Raw genomic sequence first — 23,736 nt, 5'->3', positions numbered from 1 at the left:
ATAACATTCCCACATGAGCAGAGTCTTTCATTGATCAGGAAGTTCTTGTATCTTCCGTCAGGGATTACTAAAGGAAGTTGAAAGGTTGCATCCTTAAGTATCTGTTTATGCACAGTCTAATTATCGCATGTATACAGACAAATGGGATGCCTTCTACCGCACAAATCCCAGCGGCCGATAAGGTCCCACAGAGTTGGCCTTCTCTGGGTCCCGTCGACCAAACAATGTCGTTTGGCGGGCCCCAGGGGAAGAGCCTTCTCTGTGGCGGCCCCGGCCCTCTGGAATCAACTCCCCCCAGAGATTAGAACGCCCCCCCCTTGTCTTTCGCAAATTACTCAAGACCCACCTTTATTGACAGGAATGGGGGAACTGAGACATCCTCCCCCAGACTTTTATATTTTATTTTTGGTATGTATGTGTTGTATGGTTTTAAATTGCTGGGGATTTAGATATGTTTTATTTTAATATTAGATTTGTTTCACTGTTATATTGTTTCTATTGCTGTTGTGAGCTGCCCCGAGTCTTCGGAGAGGGGCGGCATACAAATCTAATTAATAATAATAATAATAATAATAATAATAATAATAATAATAATAATGTACGGGGTGCTCAGGGAGGGGTAGCATCTCTGGGGTAGAGTCATGTTGTATTACAGCAGTTCCTTTAGGGCAGCTTTTAGGGCAGTTCGTTCACCGTTGATCCCCACCTGTCACTCAGCTCTCACTTGTGGCTCCTAGCAGCTGTAGCCTACGCAGCCACAACCCGAGCAATAACTTCGACACGCTGGCCAAACCAGGTTGAGAGTAGCCGATGGGTCATTGACCTTTGGCGAGATAGGGACTTGTCTATCCCAAAGATGGGGGAAAAGATTCCAGCGGACTGAGCTGATGAAACCTACTAGAATAGGTCAATGGACATGAAGGTGGTCTCTGCAAGCAATGTGGTACACTAAGAGCACGGCAAGACACAGAAGATGCCCTGGTCAACCACTAGGAGAAGGGGAACTCTGACTGCAAACCTCCATTGCCTTGTGACTATATCCATCATTGGAAAAGGCTTCAGGAGTAAACCTTGAGACAAAATCTGGAGTCCTGGAAGTAGTTTGTGACTGGGTACAGCCACATTCTGATAACTCATGCGACATAGCTGGAACCAATTGTATTGGCCTTTGCCATTCCATTGGATTATTTCAGAGACGTGGAGAGGGGGGATCTGCTGCTTGGGTAACAGTGTTTCCTCCATACTAACCTACCCATCTGTTCAGAGAATGATACCATGATCTTTCGAGACTGAAGGATGCCAATGCATACACAGACAAATCCTTACATAGAAATATGAAGGTATGTGATTCTCAACAATATTTTTCATGATTATTAGTGTCCTCTAAAGCTTCACAGCTTTTCTAAGAGTTTTGGGAAGATGACACTTTCACAGGCAAGATGCAAAAGGAAAGAAGGAGGGGAGAGGAAAAAACAACCAACCAACCATGGTGGGTCTGATGATATTTCTTAGAAAAATAGCAATGGCACTTAGACTTATATACCACTTTACAGCGCTTTACAGCCCTCTAAGTGGTTTACAGAATGAGCATATTCCCCCCAACCATCTGGGTCCTCATTTTACCCACCTCGGAAGGATGGAAGGCTGAGTCAACCTTGAACCAGTGAGAATCAAACCGCCGGCAGTCGGCAATCAGCAGAAGTACGTAACCTGCACTGTGCCACTAATAATGTTAATTTTTTAAAAATAGCCTGGCTTTGAATGTTAACAAAACAAAGGAGATCATTGTAGATTTTAGAAATTGCCAACATAGTCATGTTCCACTTTGTATCAAGGCTGCAGCTACGAAGGTGGTCAATGGTATTAAATATTATGGGGGTCCAGATAACAATCTGTCTTGGTCTCTTCATATGTTATCTTTAGTGAAGAGTGCAAACCAGCATTTCATTTCTGGCTTCACATGAGGAGAGCACATCTTTCTCCTTATATCCTGGCCACTTTTTACAGAGGCATGATTAAGAGCATTTTAACAAAATCCATAGTTTGGTTTGTTGGCAACAGTGCCTCGGATATTTTTATTTCATTTTAATTTTTTTGTTAATCAAGTATAGGATAGTAGTTAATATAAACATATAAACATAACATAAAAAGTAATGATAAAAGAAGACAAATAGTAGGACAGTAGTATAGGGACGTTAGGCACGATGGTGCGCTTATGCAGGCCCCTTACAGACCTCTTAGAAATGGGGAGAGGTTAATTGTAGATAGTCTAAGGTTAAAGGTTTTGGGGTTAGGAATAGAAACCACAGAATCAGGTAGTGCATTCCAGGCGTTGATCACTCTATTGCTGAAGTAGTATTTTCTGCTGTCTAGTTTGGAGTGATTTAAATTTAGTTTGAATCTATTACTTGCTTGTGTGTTGTTGCGGTTGAAGGTGAAGTAGTCATTAACAGGGAGGACATTTTGGTTTATGATTTTGTGAATTATGGTTAGATCAGTTCAGAGGTGACGTAGTTGTAGATAGAAGGCCCACGCAGAGAGTAGTAAGGACAGCTGAGAACATTATAAGAATCTCACTTCCCATTATTCAGGATACTGCTTACAAGCGCTATGTGCTTAGAGCTCAAAACATTGTTAGAGACCCTACAAACCTACTTCACAGTCTATTGCTGTTGCTCCCTTCTGGGAGGAAGTTTCTAGCAGGACTACCAGATTTGTAATAGCTTTGTTCCCTATGCCATCTGTCTGGCAAACTCACAAGATTCGTTTTTCTCGCCATGTATATGTATACAGTGATCCCCTGAGTTTCGCGATCCTGATCATTGCGAAAGGCTATATCGCGATTTTTCAACCCGGAAGTAAAAACACCATCTGCGCATGTGCGCCCTTTTTTCTATGGCCACGCATGCGTAGATGGCGCCGGGCAGATCAGCTGCTGGGCAGCTTCCATGGGTCTTCCCCCTCTTGCTGGCGGGAGGGCGAGCGGCGGGCATCAGCGAGGAGTTTGCGTGGGCGGCGAGGAAACCCCAGCGCCGCTTCCCAGCTGAGTCCTGAAGCCAAACGCGGAAGTTCGCTTCAGGACTCAGCTGGGAAGCGGCGCGAGTGAACGGCGTGGGCGGGCGAAGGGCGGGCGAAGGGCGCGCGGGCAGACAGGCGGCGGACAAGCGGCGGGCGGACAAGCGGTGAGCGCGGCAGCAGCGAGGAGTTTGCGTGGGCGGCGGGGAAACCCCAGCGCCGCTTCCCAGCTGAGTCCTGAAGCCAAATGCGGAAGTTCGCTTCAGGACTCAGCTGGGAAGCGGCGCGAGCGAACGGCGTGGGCGGGCGAAGGGCGGGCGCGCGGGCAGACAGGCGGCGGACAAGCGGCGGGCGGACAAGCGGCGGGCGCGGCAGCAGCGAGGAGTTTGCTTGGGCGGCGGGGAAACCCCAATCTTCGGCTCCTCGCTGTTGCGGCGGAAGTAAAAACACCATCTGTGCATGCGCAGATGGTGTTTTTACTTCCGCACCGCTACTTCGCGAAAAACCGATCATCGCGAGGGGTCCTGGAACGGAACCCTCGCGATAATCGGGGGATCACTGTACATCCAAACTCGACTGTGATATTTTTCTGTGTCAGATATGTGTGCATGTTTGCATGTGTGTATATGCATAATGGTTATATTTTGTGAGCAACAAAATTTCATTTTAATGTATGCTGATTAGTTTACATTTAAAGTGACATTCCATTCCAATGTTCAATCAGATTTCACTCCTGGTCTCTACAAACTTGTGCTTTTAGCTTACAGATAAGGATTGTCTGGCCTGCCAGCTATTATACCTCAACCACCACCCTTCACCATTATTTGTATTAGTTTTAATTGCTGGGACATGGTTGAACACATTTTGCAGGTCACAAACTACTCACTTCTGCCTTACAATTTTTTATTTCTGTGTCTAGATATTACCTTAGGGGCAAAAAATAAAGCAATCTAATCTGATTCTCAATTATTTGAAGCACAATATAAAAGAAACACACATCTAAAAGTCTAACCTTTAAGATACTCACCAAGTACAGGAGCAATGAGATGGACTCCCAGTTCTTGGCTTTCATCCGATCAACTTCTTGCCCTCCCTGTGAGATGCTAGCAGAAGCCAGCTAAGGGATATAAAGGAAAGATAACAAAACGTGAGCCAGTTTTCCAATGATAATAAAAAACAAGAGCTATGAGGTTTAATTGAAATGATTAAAATGTAAACTGCAGGTCTAAACTCTTTTCCGAAAGAGAGTACTGATCAAGTTGAGGAAATTATTAGACCTCACAGAACATGATATTGAAATTATTTTGGTAGGCTACAAAATACACTCTTGCTTAAACAAAAGATAATCCATCTCCCTGTTTTAAAGACCAAGCATAGCTACAATGTTTGTTCCATTTATTTTGAGATGGAAACCACAATCAGAAGTGGACATTTTATTTATTTGTAATTTAGATTTATAAAGCCGTACAATTTAGCACTGACTTTGGGTGGTGCAAAGATTAAAAATAGATACAGTACCTAAAACACAAAAGAAATAACATAAGAATAAATGTAGTGGAGGAATAGACATATAACTAAAGAGATACTGCTCATTAGCTGGGCACACCCCAACCTATCCCAGAGCTTGAGGAAGTATAATAGGTTTTCAGGGATAATGAAAAAGCCTGTGTTGGTTGGGAGATATTAAATGTCTGAGTATTCCAAAGAGCAGGTATGTTTTCTACGTCCTATCAGATTAGATTGCTTAAAGAATGAGATTCAGTCCATTCCTAGCATACTGGATTTTACATGGTGAGCAGAAATGATAGGACATTAGAGCATCTCAACAAACTGCTTTGGTGGTGGCAGTGCCTCAGTTAGAAGGTCCATACAGAGAGTGGTAAGGACAGTTGAGAACATTACAGGCAGCTCGCTTCCTGTTATTCAGGATACTACTTACAAATGCTATATGCTTGGAGCTCCTAGCATTGTTAGACCCCACACACCTACTTTAGGGTGTTTCTGTGTCTCCCCTTTGGGAGAAGGTTTCAAATTATTTCTAGCAGGAATACCAGATTCTATAACAGCTTTTTTCCTTGTACCATCCATCTGGTAAACTCGCAAGATTTGTTTTTCTCGCCATGTACATGTATGCATTCAATGGAGACTGTGTTGTTTTCTGTGTCATTTAATATATGTGGGTATACACATTTTTTAAAATTTTATTTATGTAGTGTATATTGGAGGTGATGACCCATTCAGAGCTGATTGCAACAAAATTTCATTTTATTATATGCCGACTAGTGTATATTTAAAGTGACAATAAAGTTTATTTATTTATTTAGATTTGTATGCCGCCCCTCTCCGCAGACTCGGGGTGGCATACAAAGTTATTCTGGGTTCATAATTGATAAGCAAGCATCCTGAATTGCATTCAGCACTTAACTGATAACTAATGAAGCTGGAGTAGTGGAAGTGTTACGCAGGCATATCAAGAGTCGCCTCTAACTGCTAATGCTTCTGTGGATCGTCTGATGATGCCTGACCTCCTGTTATTTCTTGACCTGACCCAGCAGTTTCATGCAGAGGTTGAATAGAGCCCCGAGGCAACCCACAAATCACAGGCCCCGGCTGGACCTCTCTCCGCTTGTCAACACCAAATAGAAGCAGGACAATCACAGCAGCACCATGACTCTTATTCCCAAGCCTTATATGTAGTCCAGATGAATGTCACGACTGATACACTGACTAAGAGTTCAAGAAGAATGGAGACAACTTTTATCATTTCCATCCGCACTTTACCAACAAGGGGATCCCACACTGTGTCTGTACTCTGTCTTGGCCTGAAGACTGTCTGAAGATGGTTTGTGTTATCTGTCTGCTCAAGGACCTTCTGAAGCCCTTTCTTAACAACTGCCCCCAAAACAGAATGCTAAATTAAATGAAAATTATCCAGAATTATTGGATCAAGTGATAGCGTCTTGCAGAGGAGGCACGCCACTGACTCCTTCAAGGCAGGAAAAACCACCCTCTCTTTCAAGGATGAATTTACCATAACAGGCAACCAGCCACTTGTCACCTCCTATGAAGCTTTAAACAAGGGACATGGATCTAATAAGCATGTGACATCAATAGGCTGCCCTTCTCCAGTGGACTCAGGACTCAGGGCAGTGTACAGAATTAAAAACAAAATATATCTGCGGAGAGGGGCAGCATATAAATCTAATCAATAATAATAATAATAATAATAATAATAATAATAATAATAATAATAATAATAATTATTATTATTATTATTATTATTATTATTATGTCAGTACAACACAGCAAACGAGATCACTATGCTGGATTTCGTCTTTCATCACCAGTCGGGCGCTTCCCAAGCACCTAGGACTGCGTGATGTAGCGGCGAATTATGTTTGCCGATCCCAGTGAAGCGGCCTTTTGCAATTGACAGATGGGGATTTTGTCAATTCCGATGGTTTTCAAATGTCCGCTGAGATCCTTTGGTACTGCACCCAGCGTGCCAAGTACCACTGGGACCACTTTCACTGGCTTATGCCAGAGTCGTTGCAGCTCGATTTTTAGATATTCGTATTTCACTAATTTCTCTAGCTGCTTCTCCTCAATTCTGCTGTCTCCTGGGATTGCGATGTCGATGATCCATACTTTCTTTTTCTCCACGATCACAATGTCTGGTGTGTTATGCTTCAGAATTCGGTCAGTGGGAAGTCGGAAGTCCCACAGTAGTTTTGCTTCCTCATTTTCGAGCACTTTTTCAGACTTATGATCCTACCAGTTCTTTGCCACTGGGAAATGGTAGTTCCGGCACAAGTTCCAGTGGATCACCTGTGCCACAGCATCATGTCTATTCTTGTAGTCAGTCTGTGCGATCTTTTTGCAGCAGCTGAGTATGTGATCGATTGTTTCATCTGTTTTTTTACAGAGTATTATTGTTGTTGTTGTTGTTGTTGTTGTTGTTGTTATTATTATTATTATTATTATTATTATTATTATTATTATTATTATTATCATTATTATATTAGAGCCGGGGTGGCACAACAGGTAGAGTGCTGTACTGTACTGCAGGCCACTAAAGCTGACTGTAGATCTATAGGTCAGCGGTTCAAATCTCATCACTGGCTCAAGGTTGACTCAGCCTTCCAGCCTTCCGAGGTATGGGGTTTACTCTTTTACTTTTCTGTTTGTGTGACATATATATAAATTTAATCTGTTAAAAACTAACGCATTTCTAAACGTTTAGGGAGATTCTCAATCATCCAGGTCATGGCTGTCCCTAAGGTGCTTTTTTTCCAAGAGGCAACTGGACTTTCTGGTTTCTCTTTGAAGATATTTTGCTTCTCATCCAAGAAGCTTCTTCAGCTCTGACCGGATGGTTTGCATTTATGAAGTGGCAAAACATAGGAGAACAAAGCCCTCGGGACTAGATTCACAGTCCATTTGAATGACAAAGGCCACTCTCTTGAAGACAGCAAAGTCCACATTTTGGACAGAGAGGACCATTGGTTTGAAAAATGGGTCAAAGAGGCCATCTATGTCAACATTGAACTTCCTTCTCCCAAACGAGGTGGAGTGATATAACATCATCTATCTGCACAGTCCTTTCCGCAGTTCCAAGAAGGCTCCACCACCCATTAGCACTACTCAGGTGACCCTGATGACAACAGATAAATCTCCAGGTGGCCTCAACATCAAGAAAGTCCAGTTGCCTCTTGAAAAAAGCACCTTTGTTATAATGCTTTTTACTTGATTTACTTGATTTACTCCTCTTCAAGGAGTAATCTTGTCTTATATCCTGAAATAATTTTAGAAAGCATACCAGCTCATGAGGTGGGGGAAGGACATGTTTTAAGGGTTTCACAACAGAGAGAGACTCAACTGGTGAAGAATTTTCCTCTACTGTGCTTTCCCTGTTGAATTGCAGTCTCCTGGGGGAAAGGGTATCAACATTTACCTGCAAGGTGCCTGCTCAGGGACTGTATAATAAAGCTAATTGCCCAGTCCTCTTCTTCTTCCTAACATATTCCCACAAGTTCAGGGTTTGCATTTCGGATCATTGAACATTACTTTGCATGGTCAGCTATGTCTCCAGGGCACAAGCCCATGGATATGGCTTGCCCAAAGATATGGCTTGCATATCTTTGTTGATGGTGTCTTCCTATCTCTGTTTTGGGTGCCCACGAGGTTGCCAGCTATTGACTTCGAGTTGGTAGGCAGTCTTGGCAATGGTGGAAGGTGTTGCTCTCAGAACGTGTCCATACAGGAGCAGGGGTGGCGCAGCAGGTAGAGTGCTGTACTGCAGGCCACTGAAGCTGACTGTAGATCTGAAGGTCAGCGGTTCAAATCTCATCACCGGCTCAAGGTTGACTCAGCCTTCCATCCTTCCGAGGTGGGTAAAATGAGGACATGGATTGTGGGGGCAATAGGCTGGCTCTGTTAAAAAGTGCTATTGCTAACATTTTGTAAGCCGCCCTGAGTCTAAGGAGAAGGGCGGCATAAAAATTGAATAAATAAATAAAATAAATAAATACTAATGCATCCGGCTTGCTCTCATCTTCTCTACAATTGATGCCACACCAAAATGTTGTTGGATGATGTCATTTGTGACAACATTTTGGTGTGGCATCAACTATAGAGAAGAAGCCCAGCGCCCACAATTTCCTTCCCCATTTCCATGGCCTCCTTTCAGTTGACAAAGAGAAACTGCAACCTGCCAATGGTATCCAATCAACAGATATATACTGATTCCCAGAGGCCAGAAAGAAGGAAGCAATCGTGTTGAGTGGCACCTCTATCCATCACTAATAGCTGGTGGGCTTACCTTTTGTTTTTGTTTCTTTTTAACATTTGTGTGGGATTATACAGTTGCGCAAAAAGTGAGTCACTTGAAATATTAGCAAGGAGAAATGCCTCTGGCCAAGGAGAACTTTCAAGACCCTGGAACTGGTCCCTGAATTAGGGATAGCAGGCAGTCTCGTCCAGTTTGCAAATGTGTGTCCAGTTTTGACAACTGGAAAAATCTCAAGATGCTTTAGTCGGACCTCTCCATTCCCTTGTTTTCTTTTTACCAAGTAGGAGCCCGAATGTTGGGACTGTGAGAGGTAATGTTTCTGAGCGTGAACTGCATGAAATTTCTTCCTTTCGCAAATCGGAAGGAAGCAGGACTTTAACGTAGGTTTCTTATCAGAAAGACATATGAGCTTAAGGAAAACCAAAAGAGAATGGCCGGCTGTGAACAAGAGATAACAGCCACCAGAAAGGCCCAAGCTCTTCTTGAAGCAATATTTTTATGACGGCAACTGAAAATTTAAAAATTAGTTGCACACGTTCAAGTGTTTAAGAATTCCTTATCAGGCAAGATGATTCCAAATAAGAGAAATGAGTGAGAGGTAAAATCAAATTGTTCTTAACATGCACAGTATAGATCTAGCTTTCACTTCAATCCCCTGGATTTTTAATAACTTTGATTAATGAAGAAAACGGTGAAACTTGAAAGCCTGAATATGCCCACCATTTGGTAAATCTTCAGGTAGAGAATAAAGATGTGTCTTTTGGATTTTTGTTTTAATCCTGGCTAGTCTGTCTATGCTACCATTGTTTTTCACATACAGTACTGCTCTAAGCAATATTGAACAGGTTACGATGACTGGACATACAATATTAAGCAAAAGTCATTATAGGAATATATATACAATTTGAAATATATTTCCTTAAAAAAAATAAATGAAGTTGATTGACAAATGTAGATCAACCCAACCATAAAAATTAGATGTATATATAATTTTTGTCGCATTGAACATACTTTTTAAGATGCAATCATCATTATCAGCCTTAAATCTGACTTAATACAATTTCTCTCCATCTTTCTGCAGCAAATGAAAGAGAAATTACGGTACTTTCTCAGTATACAAATTACTTTCACAGCAGTAGAAATAAAAAGAAACAAACAAACCATCAATTTTCTGTAGAGTAAACCAAAAGTGGATGCAAGGTGAGAACAAAGGGAGCAATTCAGATGTTGCCTTTTTAGAAAAAATGACATCGATAATGACCATTGTGTACAAGAGAAAAGAATGGCCCATAGCACAAATGCAGTATCTTGAGTCATACATTGCTGTATATTTGCTAGAACATTTGGGTCTCTGTTTCCCAGAATGATTTTTCAAAAAATCATTCAAAACAGCATTCATGAAAATGAATTGCCATGCTCCGATGTTTCAGATGATGATATGCGAGAGTGTTTTTTAAAAGATTAATAACATTGAAAATATTTTGTTATGCAACAGACATGTTTTCATTTGATTTTTAAATTAAGCCCCAGCAAAAGGTAGCCCTTGGGTTATTTTTGAAAGAATAAAATCAATACAAATTTTGACAGGAAGAAAAACGTTTTTTAAAAAGTAATGTGGAAAAAGGAGAGGAGAGGGAAATGGTTTACAATCGGAGGACCTTTGTTCTCCATTTAAGTCAGAGGTCTTCAAACTTGGGAACTTTGAGACTTGTGGATATCAACTCCACAAGGATATCACAAGATTGTGGATTGTGGAATTGCCAGGTTTGAAGACCTCTGATTTAAGCTATGGCCTCCTAATGCTTACAAACATAGTTGTACTGATCTAGAGAAATAAAGGAGACTTGGGGAGCCCTGAAAACTCATGGAGGAATAACACATGCAGGAAAAATCAAGACAACTCACAACCAAGAATTCCTTCAGATGGCTCTCAATATTTTTGTTGTAGATGGTGAATAGGGCAGCTGACACCTGGATGATAGCTTTGGCAAGGCAGTGGATATTGTTTCTATAACCTGTAGCAAAGAAGTAGCAACAGTTGGATTCAATCAATATAGTGGAGCATGGTATTCCCAGCGACTACTTAGATCGCACAGAGTTGGCCTTCTCCAGGTCCCATCAACTAAGCAATGCTGACTGGCGGGACTGTGGGGAAGGGCCTTCTCTATTGCAGCCCCGGTCCTCTGGAACCAATTCCCTCCAGAGATTGGTACTGCCCCCACTCTCCTCGACTTCTGGAAGGCGTTAAAGACACATTTATGCCATCTGGCCTGGGGCTGTGAGCGATAGTCTTCGCTCCAGCCAGTAGTTATGAATGAAGGATGACTGAATGTTATTTATACTGGGTTTTATTTTATTTTATTACTTCTTTTTAACTTATGGACTGTAGTATTTTAATCTTTGTTAATATTTTATTCTTGTAAGCCACCCTGAGTCCGCTAGGAGAAGGACAGACTTTAAATTCAACAAACAAACAAACAAACAAACAAACAAACAAACAAACAAACAAACAATTCTTAGTGATGTTGGACATACTACAGCTATTTGGCTTTCGCCAAAATACTAAGGGGGGTCGGCAATATTTCAGGGGGTGAGGATATAGCCAAGCCTCCTAACAGCCCCCTTTAATGACTTGTCTTGCTACATTTGTTAAGCAAATCACTGAGGTTGTTAACTTAGTAATATGGTTGTTAAGTGAATCCGGTTTCCCCATTGTCTTTGCTTCTCAGAAGATTGCAAAAGGTGGATGACCCTGGGACACTACAACTGTCATAAATATGACAGCTGTCAAGCATCCGTATGTAAATCACATGACCAGGGGGATGCCGAACGGTCCTAAGTGTGAAAAACAGTCCTTGTTCAGTGCTGTTGTTATTATGAATGGTCACTAAATGAGCTGCTGTAAATCGAGGACTACCTGTAAGGCTGTAGAAATTCTTTGCATCTGTTTTGAGGGGGATCTTCTTAGACTGCAGAAAGAATTCTAGGTACAGTACTTTTGCAAAATTAAAACCATATTCTGTTTGGTCAACAGGACTTTAGAATTTGAGGAGGCACCTACCATATTTTTTGGAGTATAAGATGCACCCTTTTTATCCCCCAAAAGAGGGTGAAAACCTGGGTGCATTTATTTATTTTATTTATTATTTAGATTTGTATGCCGCCCCTCTCCGTGGACTCGGGGCGGCTCACAACAAGGCATAAACAAATCGTAACAACTCCAAATAATTTAAATATTTAAAAAAAAGTTTAAAAGAGAACCCCAATATACTAACAAACACACACACAAGCATACCATACATAAATTATACATGCCCGGGGGAGATGTTTCAGTGCCCCCATGCCTGACGGCAAAGGTGGGTTTTAAGAACTTTACGGAAGGCAGGGAGAGTAGGGGCAGTTCTAATCTCCGGGTGGAGTTGGTTCCAGAGGGTCGGGGCCGCCACAGAGAAGGCTCTTCCCCTGGGGCCCGCCAACCGACATTGTTTAGTTGACGGGACCCGGAGAAGGCCAACTCTGTGGGACCTAATCGGTCGCTGGGATTCGTGCGGCAGGAGGCGGTCTCGGAGGTATTCTGGTCCAATGCCATGAAGGGCTTTAAAGGTCATAACCAATACTTTGAATTGTGACCGGAAATTGATCGGCAACCAATGCAGACTGCGGAGTGATAGCGAAACATGGGCATACCTAGGTAAGCCCATGACTGCTCTCGCAGCTGCATTCTGCACGATCTGAAGTTTCCAAACACTTTTCAAAGGTAGCCCCATGTAGAGAGCATTACAGTAGTCGAACCTCGAGGTGATGAGGGCATGAGTGACTGTGAGCAATGAGTCCTGGTCCAGATAGGGCCGCAACTGGTGCACCAGGCGAACCTGGGCAAACGCCCCCCTCGCCACAGCTGAAAGATGGTTCTCTAATGTGAGCTGTGGATCGAGGAGGACGCCCAAGTTGCGGACCCTCTCCGAGGGGGTCAATAATTCCCCCCCCCAGGGTAATGGACGGACAGATGGAATTGTCCTTGGGAGGCAGGACCCACAGCCACTCTGTCTTATCCGGGTTGAGTTTGAGTCTGTTGACACCCATCCAGGCCCCAACAGCATCCAGACACTGGCACATCACTTCCGCTGCTTCAACAAATGTAGCCCCACCTACCCTTTGGCCTCTGCCTCCCAGCAATTTACCTCCTTGCAGCAAACAGTGCAGAGCCTGTTAAGACCAGCAACTGATTAGCAGCTTCCCGACCCTCAGCTGATTCCAGAGTGCAGGCAAGCCATGCTAAAATGAAAGTGAAACTGTGGGCCCTTCTGGGATGCTTCTGTGAGTGTGCCTGCGCAGGCGAACCGGTAGCAAAACATGATCAAAATTCAGACTCTTGGCAACTGGCTCATATTTATGGTGGTGGCAGTGCCCTGGAGTCATGTGATCCCCTGTTGCGACCTTCTGACAAGCAAAGTCAGCGGGGAAGCCAATTTCACTTAACAACTGTGTTCCTAAATGAATGCCTGCAATGATTCACTTAACAACTGGGGCAAGAAAGGTCTTAAAATGGGGCAAAACTGCATTTAACGAATGTCTGGCTTAACAACAGAAATGTTGATCTAAATTGTTGTCATAAATCAGGGACATAAATCAGGGACTACCTGTAACTGATTGTCAGGGAAAGGAAAGGAAAATCTCACTTTATCCCTTATCTGGCCATCACTTCCTCCAAACAGAGGCCTGGTCCGACCAGAAGAGAATTAATTAATTAATTAATTAATTAATTAATTAATTAATTAATTAATTAAGTTAGTTAGTTAGTTAGTTAGTTAGTTAGTTAGTTAGTTATTGATTTCTAGGCCGCCCTTCTCCAGTGGACTCAGAAGAGAAATTAGCACTTCAGGTATTCTCAGATGGCAAGATCTGCAAACATTTATTTTTGTTCTACCGGTAGCTGTTCCCTGTAACTGAATCAGATCCTGCTGGCATCTGTGGCGAAAGAGGAGGGAACCAAGTAGGGTGAAGAGAAGTGAAGCTGCAGGACTGACTATACTTGCATTCTCAGAGCTTTGACAAAGCTTAACCATTGTGTAGATCTCATCCTAGATTTAGTCATCACCCTGGACTGTGCCTTGAATATTATATTAAGTATTCTCCTATTGCTTTTCTCGTTAGATCTGGCAAGAGAAGCTTGCTTTGGGTCCTGTTTCTCAACTCACAATTCAAAGTGTTGGTCATCACCTATAAAGCCTTTCATGGCACCGGACCAGGGTATCTACGAAACCGCCTTCTGCCGCATGAATCCCAGCGACCGGTTAGGTCCCACAGAGTGGGCCTTCTCCAGGTCCCGTCAACAAAACAATGTGGTTTGGCGGGGCCCAGGGGAAAAGCCTTCTCTGTGGCGGCCCCGGCCCTCTGGAACCAACTCCCCTTGGAGATTAGAATTGCCCCCACCCTCCTTGCCTTTCTTTTTTTTTTTTTTTTAAATAAATTTATTTATTTTTTAAATATATACAATAAATATTTTTTAAATATATACAATAAAAACCAAATACAGAAAGACAAAAGAGATATGCATATTGTACATTTTTTACACTCTACTTATGTAGTAATGCCTTTCATAAGCTCCTTAAAAGCCACCTCTGCCGTCAGGCATGGGGGAATTGAGATATTCTTTCCCCCTAGGCCTTTACAATTTATGCATGTTATGTTTGTCTGTAGGGATGTTTGGTTTTACAATAAGGGTTATTTAGTTGTTTTAATATTGGATTTATATGATGTTTTTTATTACTGTTGTTAGCCGCCCCGAGTCTACAGAGAGGGGCGGCATACAAATCCAATCAATCAATCAATCAATCAATCAATCAATCAATCAATAAAATCTTACGGAACCTTCTCCCCTCTGAAATGAGGACAGATCTGTCCCTTCTTACTTTCTGGACCCCATCAGGTCTGGCAGCTTTAGGGGACTGGTGACATCTTGAGATACTATGTTGCTGACGGAAAATCAACCTCTCTCTCTCTCCCCACCCCACCTCTGCTCAAAATGACTGTGTTTCACATGTTTATTGTTTTCATAGGGTTCTTCTCCTTGTGGGATAGGCAGACATACCAATTTAATAATTAAATAAATATGCAAGCAAGCAAGCATAAGTCCTCCGCAACTTGGCTGCCATAATCCACACAACCAGTAGAGGGCAAAAAAAGAGAGATGGTCCCTAGATGTTTCAATCTGAAAATATGGCAGCCATAAGGAAGCTACCCCAAGTCAGGATACAGATTATTTGTTTATTTGTTTATTTATTGGATTTGTATGCCGCCCCTCTCCGTGGACTCGGGGCGGCTAACAACAGTGACAAAAAACAGAATGTAAAAATCCAATACTACAACAGCTAAAAACCCTTGTTATAAAACCAATCATACATACAAACATACCATGCATAAATTGTAGAAGCCTAGGGGGAAAGGTTATCTTAATTCCCCTATGCCTGACGGCAGAGGTGGGTTTTGAGGAGCTTACGAAAGGCAAGGAGGGTGGGGGCTATTCTAATCTCTGGGGGGAGTTGGTTCCAGAGGGCCGGGGCCGCCACAGAGAAGGCTCTTCCCCTGGGCCCCGCCAAATGACATTGTTTAGTGATTGTTTATGATTAAACTGCTGCAACTTGAGTCAAAATACAGTACAAGTTAACACGTCACACAAACCAGATAAGACAGCAAACAAGTATATTAGCAAGCATTTGCTCCATTGCTGGTATTACGTCTCTTACCATCCATCTCGGTGAGGTAAACAGAAGAAGGATCTGAGACCAGGAGTGGCAGAGACACAGCTATGAAGACTAGGAGCAAGCAGGCTGTCTTGTAGTCCTCCTCAGGTGATGAGCTCTCTATCAGGGAGACAAAAAAAAAGGATGATGTACACCAGTGGTTCTCAACCTTTCTAATGCCGTGACCCCTACAGTTCCTCATGTTGTGGTGACCCTCAACCATATGTCTAGTGCTTATTCTCCCAACAGAGCTTTAAGCTGATTGGCAGTAAGATCAGAGGGACACCCCCACTGTAAAAGCCTGATTGGTCGGATTGTAAAAATATGTTCCAAGGCGCCAGAATAGAACCTTTAGTTCCTAACACTATGGGAAATTTGTCTTTTCGCATAGGCTTAGGCGAGCCCTGTGAAACGGTCGTTCGACCCCCAAGATTGAGAACCACTGATGTACACCAAGAGATATCAGAAATAAGTCTGATTTATGTTAGCAGTCACCTTTCCACTTCAGCTGCTTAGAAGGCATGCTCCTCGCCACCCCCAAAAAAGGAGGGGGGAAAAACAAGAAAAGGATAATTAAAAATCTATATAGTGGTTCTGGCCGGCCAATAAATGAACTGATGGAAGGAGCTGGCTAGCTGAACCGAACTGACCCTGCTCAGCTCTGCTTCAATCAACACATAGATAGATAGATAGATAGATAGATAGATAGATAGATAGATAGATAGATAGATAGATAGATAGATAGATAGATTTTTATTGGCCAAGTGTGATTGGACACACAAGGAATTTGTCTTGGTGTATATGCTCTCAGCGTACATAAAATAAAATATACATTTGTCAAGAATCATGTGGTACGACACTTAATGATTGTCACAGGGGTCAAATAAGCAATGAAGAAGCAATATTAATAAAAATCTTAGGATATAAGGAACAAGTTACAGTCATACAGTCAACATGGGAGGAAATGGGTGATAGGAATGATGAGGAAAAAAAGTAGAATAGAAGTGCAGATTTAGTAGAAAGTCTGACAGTGTTGAGGAAATTATTTGTTTAGTAGAGTGATGGCATTCAGGGAAAAACTGTTCTTGTGTCTAGTTGTCTTGCTGTGCAGTGCTCTGTAGCGACGTTTTGAGGGTAGGAGTTGAAACAATTTGTGTCCAGGATGTGAGGGGTCAGTAAATATTTTCCCCGCCCTCTTTTGACTCGTGCAGTATACAGGTCCTCAATGGAAGGCAGGTTGGCAGCAATTGTTTTTATGTGCATCATAAAGAAAGAAATTAAAAGAAGGCACTGCTAGAATAACAGGTGGTGGTATGGAGGACAGAAGAGATGGAGAAGGGGGAAAAAAACCACCCTGTAAGTCCTACACATCTCATTAGTGTTCCTTAGACTGAAAGGGAGGCCAATGGGCCTTTCTGGTGCAGCAAATTATATATTTGTAAGCATGCATATGCAAAAAAGAAAGAGAAAGCTGATTTGATTCAGTTCATAATGCAAAATGAATATCAACATTGCCCTCTTCAGGCCCCATTAATCCTTGATAGGACACCATATTATGCAAAGGGAGGCCAAGGAAGCCTCAGGGAAAAAGAGCAGGGCCGAAATTCAAAATTTTCCCCTACCGGTTCTGTGGCTTAGTGAGCGTGGCAGGAAAAGGATGCTACAAAATCCCCATTCACATCCCATTCCAGAGGAAGGATATTTAAAAATCTCCACTGTGGGGCTGACTCAAAATTCCCACTACTGGTTCCTCAGAACATGTCAGAACCTGCTGAATTTCACCCCTGGCTCAAAAGCCCTGCCGAACTTTAATGTGAATTGTGCTTTTTGAGACTAATATGTAAATCCACTCATTTGAAAATCTCAGGTTTTTTTTTTTCTTGTTCCCTGTTCAACAAACCATAATTTAATCCAAGTGTCAGCTTTGGAAGCTATATTAGCATCAGAAGGTTCCACACTGCTACATTCTTGTGCTTGAGAAATTAGGAGGGGGAAAATTTAGTATTGTAGTTAAACATAATAGCATTTTTCTTTTTGTTCCTGCACATGGAGGAGAAGTGGTTGAAAGAATGGCTCCAGTTGGGACAGATGGTGATTAGACCATGTGACGGACGGGTGGATTTCAGGTTTTGACTTACTGAGAGAAAACCCAGAACTCTCAGATTTGGGTTTTCCCAGATGTGTCAGTAAAGCTACTGTAATAAATGGGAATTTGATGATGATGATGATCATCATCATCATCAACAACATCATCACAACAACAACAACAACAACAACAACAGAGTTGGACTTCCATGGAAAACCTGCTATGGATTATGAAAAGCTAATATCTCTGGAGGCCCTCCATTTGGGAAACTCAATGTAAGAAGATCCTGTTGTACCTTTAAAAAAAAGCTTATGCTATCATCAACATGTCCTGAGAATGCGGTCTTCCCCACTTAATAATAATAACAACAACAGAGTTGGAAGGAACATTGGAGGTCTTCAACTCCCTACTTAGGCAGGAAACCCTACAATACTTCAGACAAGTGGTTATCCAACATCTGCTTTAAAACTTCCAGTGTTGGGGCATTCACAACTTCTGGAGGCAAGCTACTTCACTGATTAACTGTTATGACTGTCAAGAAATTCCTCCTTAGTTCTAAGTTACTTCTTTCTTTGTTTAGTTTCCACCCATTGCTTCTTGTTCTACCCTCAGGTGCTTTAGAAAATAGGTTGACTCCTTCTTCTTTGTGGCAACCCCTGAGATACTGGAACACTGCTCTCATGTCCCCCCTGGTCCTTCTTTTCATTAAACAAGCCATGCCCAGTTCCTGCAACTGTTCTTCATATGTTTTAGCCTCCAGTCCCCTGATCATCTTTGTTGCTCTTCTCTGCACTTTTTCTAGTCTCTCAATATCCTTTTTGCATCGTGGCGACCAAAACTGAATGTAGTATTCCAAGTGTGGTTTACCAAGGCCTTATAAAGTATTAACACTTCACATGATCTTGATTCTATCCCTCTCTTAATGCAGATTAGAACTGTTGTGTTGGCTTTTTTAGCAGCTGCTGCACACTGCTGGCTCATATTTAAATGCTTGTCCACTAGGACTCCAAGCTCCCTCTCACAGTTACTACTGTTGAGCAATGTACTACATATACTGTGCCTGTGCGTTTTGTTTTTCTTGTCTAAATGTAGAACCTTACTTTTTTCACCATTGAATTTCATTTTGTTAGATAGCGCTCATTGTTCAAGTTTGTCAAGATCCTTCTGTATTTTGCACCTATCTTCTGGAGCGTTGGCTATTCCTGCCAGTTTGGTGTCATATGCAAATTTGATGAGTTGCCCATCTATCCCTTCATCCAGGTCATTGATGAAGATATTGAAGAATACTGGGCCTAAAACAGAGCCTTCGGGTACTCCATTGTATAATTCCCTCCATGTAGATACAGTTCCATTGAGCACTACGCACTGAGTGCACTTGGTTAGCCAGTTTTGAATCCATCAGGTGATGTTGCTGTCTAACGCACATTTTTCAGCTTTATCTAGTTATGATCTATTTTATCAAATGCCTTACTGAAATCCAAGTAAATTCACTTACTGAAGTCCAAGTAAGTTCACTTTTACTTTGTCTATTTTTTCTTCCTATGTATTTGTGTATTGGACAAATGAATGAATGAATGAATGAATGAATGAATGAATGAATAAATAAATAAATAAATAAATAAATTTGAGAAAATGTGTTTTATAGGCGTTTGGTTCTTCTGGAACGCTGACACCAAGCATATCATGGTACTATATATGTGGGGAGAGGGGGAAAGGATTTCTTACACAATTGGGTTGGGGATGTAATTGTTGTGGCAGGAAGCGATGCCTTCGGTTGAATGGTGCCACATAAACATTGGGAATAAAATTAAAAATTAATTGGTGGTAGAGCCAGGAGACAAAACAAGGTTTGGAAGAAGCAGCATCAGATGAGAAACATATAACTAGAATAAAGAGTTATATGTACAGAAAAGATATAAATATAATGATTATAGAAGAGGCACCGCTAGTTTAAAAATGTATGGCATATGTCATCAGTCTGCTAAATATGAGATGAATTAGGGCAAGAAGCATTCAGGGAGTAGTAAAGAAGGAGAAATAGGAAGTAAAAAGGTGAAGAGAAGGAAGAAGGAGTGGAGGGAAGTAGAAGGGGGGAGAAGGAGTAAGAAGGTAGAAGATAGAAATAGAAGGAGGGGAGTGTAACAGAATGAAGGAAAACAGACATGAACAGGATAAAAATAGGTGTGAAACAGGATACATGTATTGATTTTTGATATTCAATAAAAATGTATAAATATGTATGTTATTGACATTTTAAGGTATATGTGTTGACATAAAAATGGAAATTGTGGAGAAAAAAATAATAAAAATAACTGCTTTCTTGAGCCAGTAGGAAGAGGAAGGAAGGAAGATTGTGGGGAGTCACCCTAGGCAAAAGCGAGATGCATAACAAACTACAACAAAGTCTAGTGATACAACTAAGTGAGTTATTATTTCCCTAGCATGGTCTGCCATGCTAGCTTCAAACTGAAACTCTTTCAGCTTGAAGCAAGCATGGCAGAACATGCTAGGAAAATAATAACTCGCTTAGTTCAGTGATTTTCAACCTTTTTTTACATTTACAAAATCCTGGGGCACACCACCAACCAAAATGACACAAAATGACACTATACATATTATCCCCCCTTGTGTGTGTGTATATACACACTCTTGAACCATTTCCAAAAACAGGTGAGGGCTGGGTGTGTGTGTTTCTCTCTTATTCTTTCCAAAAACAGGTGAGGGCTGGGTTTTTTTCCTCTTTTATTCTTTGGGTGCTTTTTATCATATGCTTTAAATCAAGAGTCACTTCTCTCTCTCTTTTGTTTCTCTCTCTTTCCTTTCATTCTCTGCCTCAATCATTTTCTCATTTCTCTTTTTTCTCCCCTTTTTTTCTCATTTCTCTCTCTTTCTCCCTTCCTCTCCTTCTCTCTCTTTCTTGCTTTCTTTCTTTCTCTCACTCACTCTCTTTCTCTTTTTCTCTCTCTCTCTTTCTTTCTTTCTCTCTCTCTCTTGCTTTCTTTCTCTAACACACACTCTCTCTCTTGCTTGCTTTCTCTCTCTCGCTTTCTTTCTCACTCTTTCTCTCTCTTTCTCTCTCTCTTGCTTTCTCTCTCTCTCGCTTTCTTTCTCTCTCTTGCTTTCTTTCTCTTTCTCTCTCTCTTTCTCTCTCCCCTCTCGCGGCACACCTGACCATGTGCTGCGGCACACTAGTGTGCCACGGCACACTGGTTGAAAAACACTGGCTTGGTTAATACAAATACTGTACAGCTCAGAAAAAAGGAAAATATTCAAGACAATTAGGATTGTAAGAAGATGGCAGCCCTGATCTATCAAATTCACTGTTTTGCAGTTCAGCCTGAAACAGATTCTTTACTTCCTCATGCAGAAAAAAACCGCATAAGCAAGCACAGCATCAGATATTGTCCTTAGTTAAACCCTTTCTGAGAACCGTATTAGGCATTATCCTTACACAAAATCTCCTTATTTTCTGAGAAAGGGTCACAAAATTGCACGCAAGCTTTCAAATTGCTCTCCAGAATTTTTCACAGAGGAAAAAAATGGTAAAGGAAAGAAAAAGGGAAATAGGAAAAGTGACCGAATGCTTAAGACATGGAGCCTGCATTTCATTACAGTCTTGAGATAGACTGGAAAAAAGCCCGCAGACTTTCAAATTAGGTTCAGTCAGGTACTGGGGGAGTTTGGGGTTACATTGAGCACTCTCCTCAAAGCTGGAGGGACGTTCTATCCCTGGGTTATATAAACAGGGACGGAGAATCAAGATCATGTGAAGTATTAGTAGTGCTTTATAAAACCCTAGTAAGACCACACCAGGAATACTGCAATCAATTTTGGTCACCATAATACAAAAAAGATGTTGAGACCTTGGGAAAAGTTCAGAGTAGACCAATTAAGATGATTAAAGGCCTGGAGACTGAACCACATGAAGAATGGCTGCGGGATTTAGATTTGGCTAGTCTAAAGAAAAGAAGAATTAGGGGCGACATGATAGCAGTATTCCAGTATTTGAAAGGCTGCCAAAAAGAAGAGGAGGTGAAATTATTCTCCAAAGTGCCAGAGGGCAGGACAAGAAAAAATGGTTAGTAACTACACTTCAAAAGAGACATTGTAACTCTGCAGAAGGTGCAGAAAAGAGCAACCAAAATGATTAAGGGACTAGAAACCAAGACTTACGAAGAGAGATTGTGGGAACTGGGCATGGATAGCCTTGAAAAAAGGAGGACCAGGGGGACATGATAGCAGTCTACAGGTACTTGGGGGTTTGCCATAGACAAGAGGAGGTCACACTATTTTCCAGGACACCAGAGGGCCGGACGAGGAACAACGGTTAGAAGCTGACCAAGGAGAGATTCAACCTGGAAATAAAGAAGAACTTCCTGATGGTCAGAGCGATCAACCAATGGAACAGCCTGCCTGTGGAGGTTGTGAACTGCCCAACTCTGGACATTTTCAAGATGACATTGGACTGCCATTTGGCTGGGGTGCTATAGGATTTCCTGCTCAGGCAGGGGGTTGGACTTGATGACCTACATGGTCCCTTTCAACTCTAACAATAAATAAATAAATAAAAACTAACCAAAGAAAGAAGCAACCTGGAATTAAGGAGAATAGAATAGAATAGAATTTTTTATTGGCCAAGTGTGATTGGACACACAAGGAATTTGTCTTGGTGCATATGCTCTCAGTGTACATAAAATAAAATATACATTTGTCAAGAATCATGTGGTACAACACTTAATGATTGTCATAGGGGTCAAGTAAGCAATGAAGAAGCAATATTAATAAAAATCTTAGGATATACGCAACAAGTTACAGTCAAACAGTCAACATGGGAGGAAATGGGTGATAGGAATGATGAGAAAAACTAGTAGAATAGAAGTGCAGAAGCTTCCTAACAGTGAGAACAATTAGACAATAGAATAGCTTGCTTTCAGAAATTGAGGGTGCTCCATCACTGGAGGTTTTTAAGAGACTAGACAGCCACTTATCTGAAATAGTACAGGGACTGGACTAGAGGACCTCCAGGGTCCCTTCCAGTTCTATTCTATTCAACTGAAGAAAACAGAAGCAGTACAATGCAGCTTCCAACATCTGCCAGTGGAACACAGCCCACCGCCCAGAGGCTACCATACAAGGACAAATCATAAACTACAAAGTTAATTTGGAAATGGGAGAAACCTTGAATGTAATTTAACATATTCCTTGCATGGATTGCCCCTGCAACTATGCGGGACGGACAGGGAGGAAGCTAACCACCAGATTGCGAGAACATGAATGAGCTGTTAAAAGAGGAGACCCTAACTCATTGGTAGCCTCACACTGCAATGAACAAGGACATGCATTCAATTACGCAGCTACTAGATTGTAGGCTGAACAGGAACAAAAATAGTTAGAGAACTGATTGCAGTCTGGGAAATGGGCCGCTGTAAATCAACAGGAGTGCTGATTTACCACCAGTGGATCAGGTACTTAGGAGCCGAGCGCACATTGGCACAAGGAAACAACAATCAATGACTTAATAGTCAGCTATCAATACCCCAATTAAGAGCTAAAATCTACACACAACCAGACACCACGTACATACATTACATAGAACAGCTCAGTGCATACATTTTGGAGAGAGAGAATGGGCTCCAGTAGAAGTCCCAAAATTTGGAAGAATAAACCTATAGTTCTGGCAATTGACTCGGATTGGATCTGGTAACATCCTGGGACATGTATATTTACCTTCATTTGGAAAATACAAATTGTAGTAATTTTTTATTTTTGAAATTCTAAACCAAGAGAGATACAGAACAGGGATTAGGAAAACCTTTCATCGGGGTGTCAAAATGAAGGACAGAACAAGGCAATTGCCAGAAGCTGGCTTAAATGCAGTAAAGAGGGGTATGATGATCTATCCTATCCTATCCTATCCTATCCTATCCTATCTATCTATCTATCTATCTATCTATCTATCTATCTATCTATCCATCCATCCATCCATCCATCCATCCATCCATCCATCCATCCATCCATCCATCCATCCATCCATTTGTTGAACAAGTATAGGATTGCAGTTTGTATAAGCATAATATAAGTAGAAAGTAATGATAAAAGAG

The 23,736-nt window shown here is 41.7% G+C and overlaps 1 protein-coding gene across 4 annotated transcripts in view; it reads right to left on the bottom strand.

Annotated features, from left to right (window-relative positions):
- Positions 1-23,736, bottom strand: part of NCKAP1L (NCK associated protein 1 like) — a 134,576-nt gene that overhangs the window by 6,262 nt on the left and 104,578 nt on the right. For all 4 annotated transcript variants that reach the window (XM_070741000.1, XM_070741002.1, XM_070740999.1 and 1 more), the window contains 3 exons: positions 15,553-15,669; positions 10,712-10,821; positions 4,043-4,132 (listed from right to left, as the gene is read on the bottom strand). In XM_070741000.1, the coding sequence (XP_070597101.1) occupies positions 4,043-4,132; positions 10,712-10,821; positions 15,553-15,669 (317 nt within the window). The remainder of the gene's footprint in view (positions 1-4,042; positions 4,133-10,711; positions 10,822-15,552; positions 15,670-23,736) is intronic.

Source organism: Erythrolamprus reginae, chromosome 2 (genome assembly GCF_031021105.1).
Source record: "Erythrolamprus reginae isolate rEryReg1 chromosome 2, rEryReg1.hap1, whole genome shotgun sequence".
Lineage (NCBI taxonomy): Eukaryota > Metazoa > Chordata > Lepidosauria > Squamata > Dipsadidae > Erythrolamprus > Erythrolamprus reginae.
This window is presented reverse-complemented; position numbering and strand designations above follow the sequence as displayed.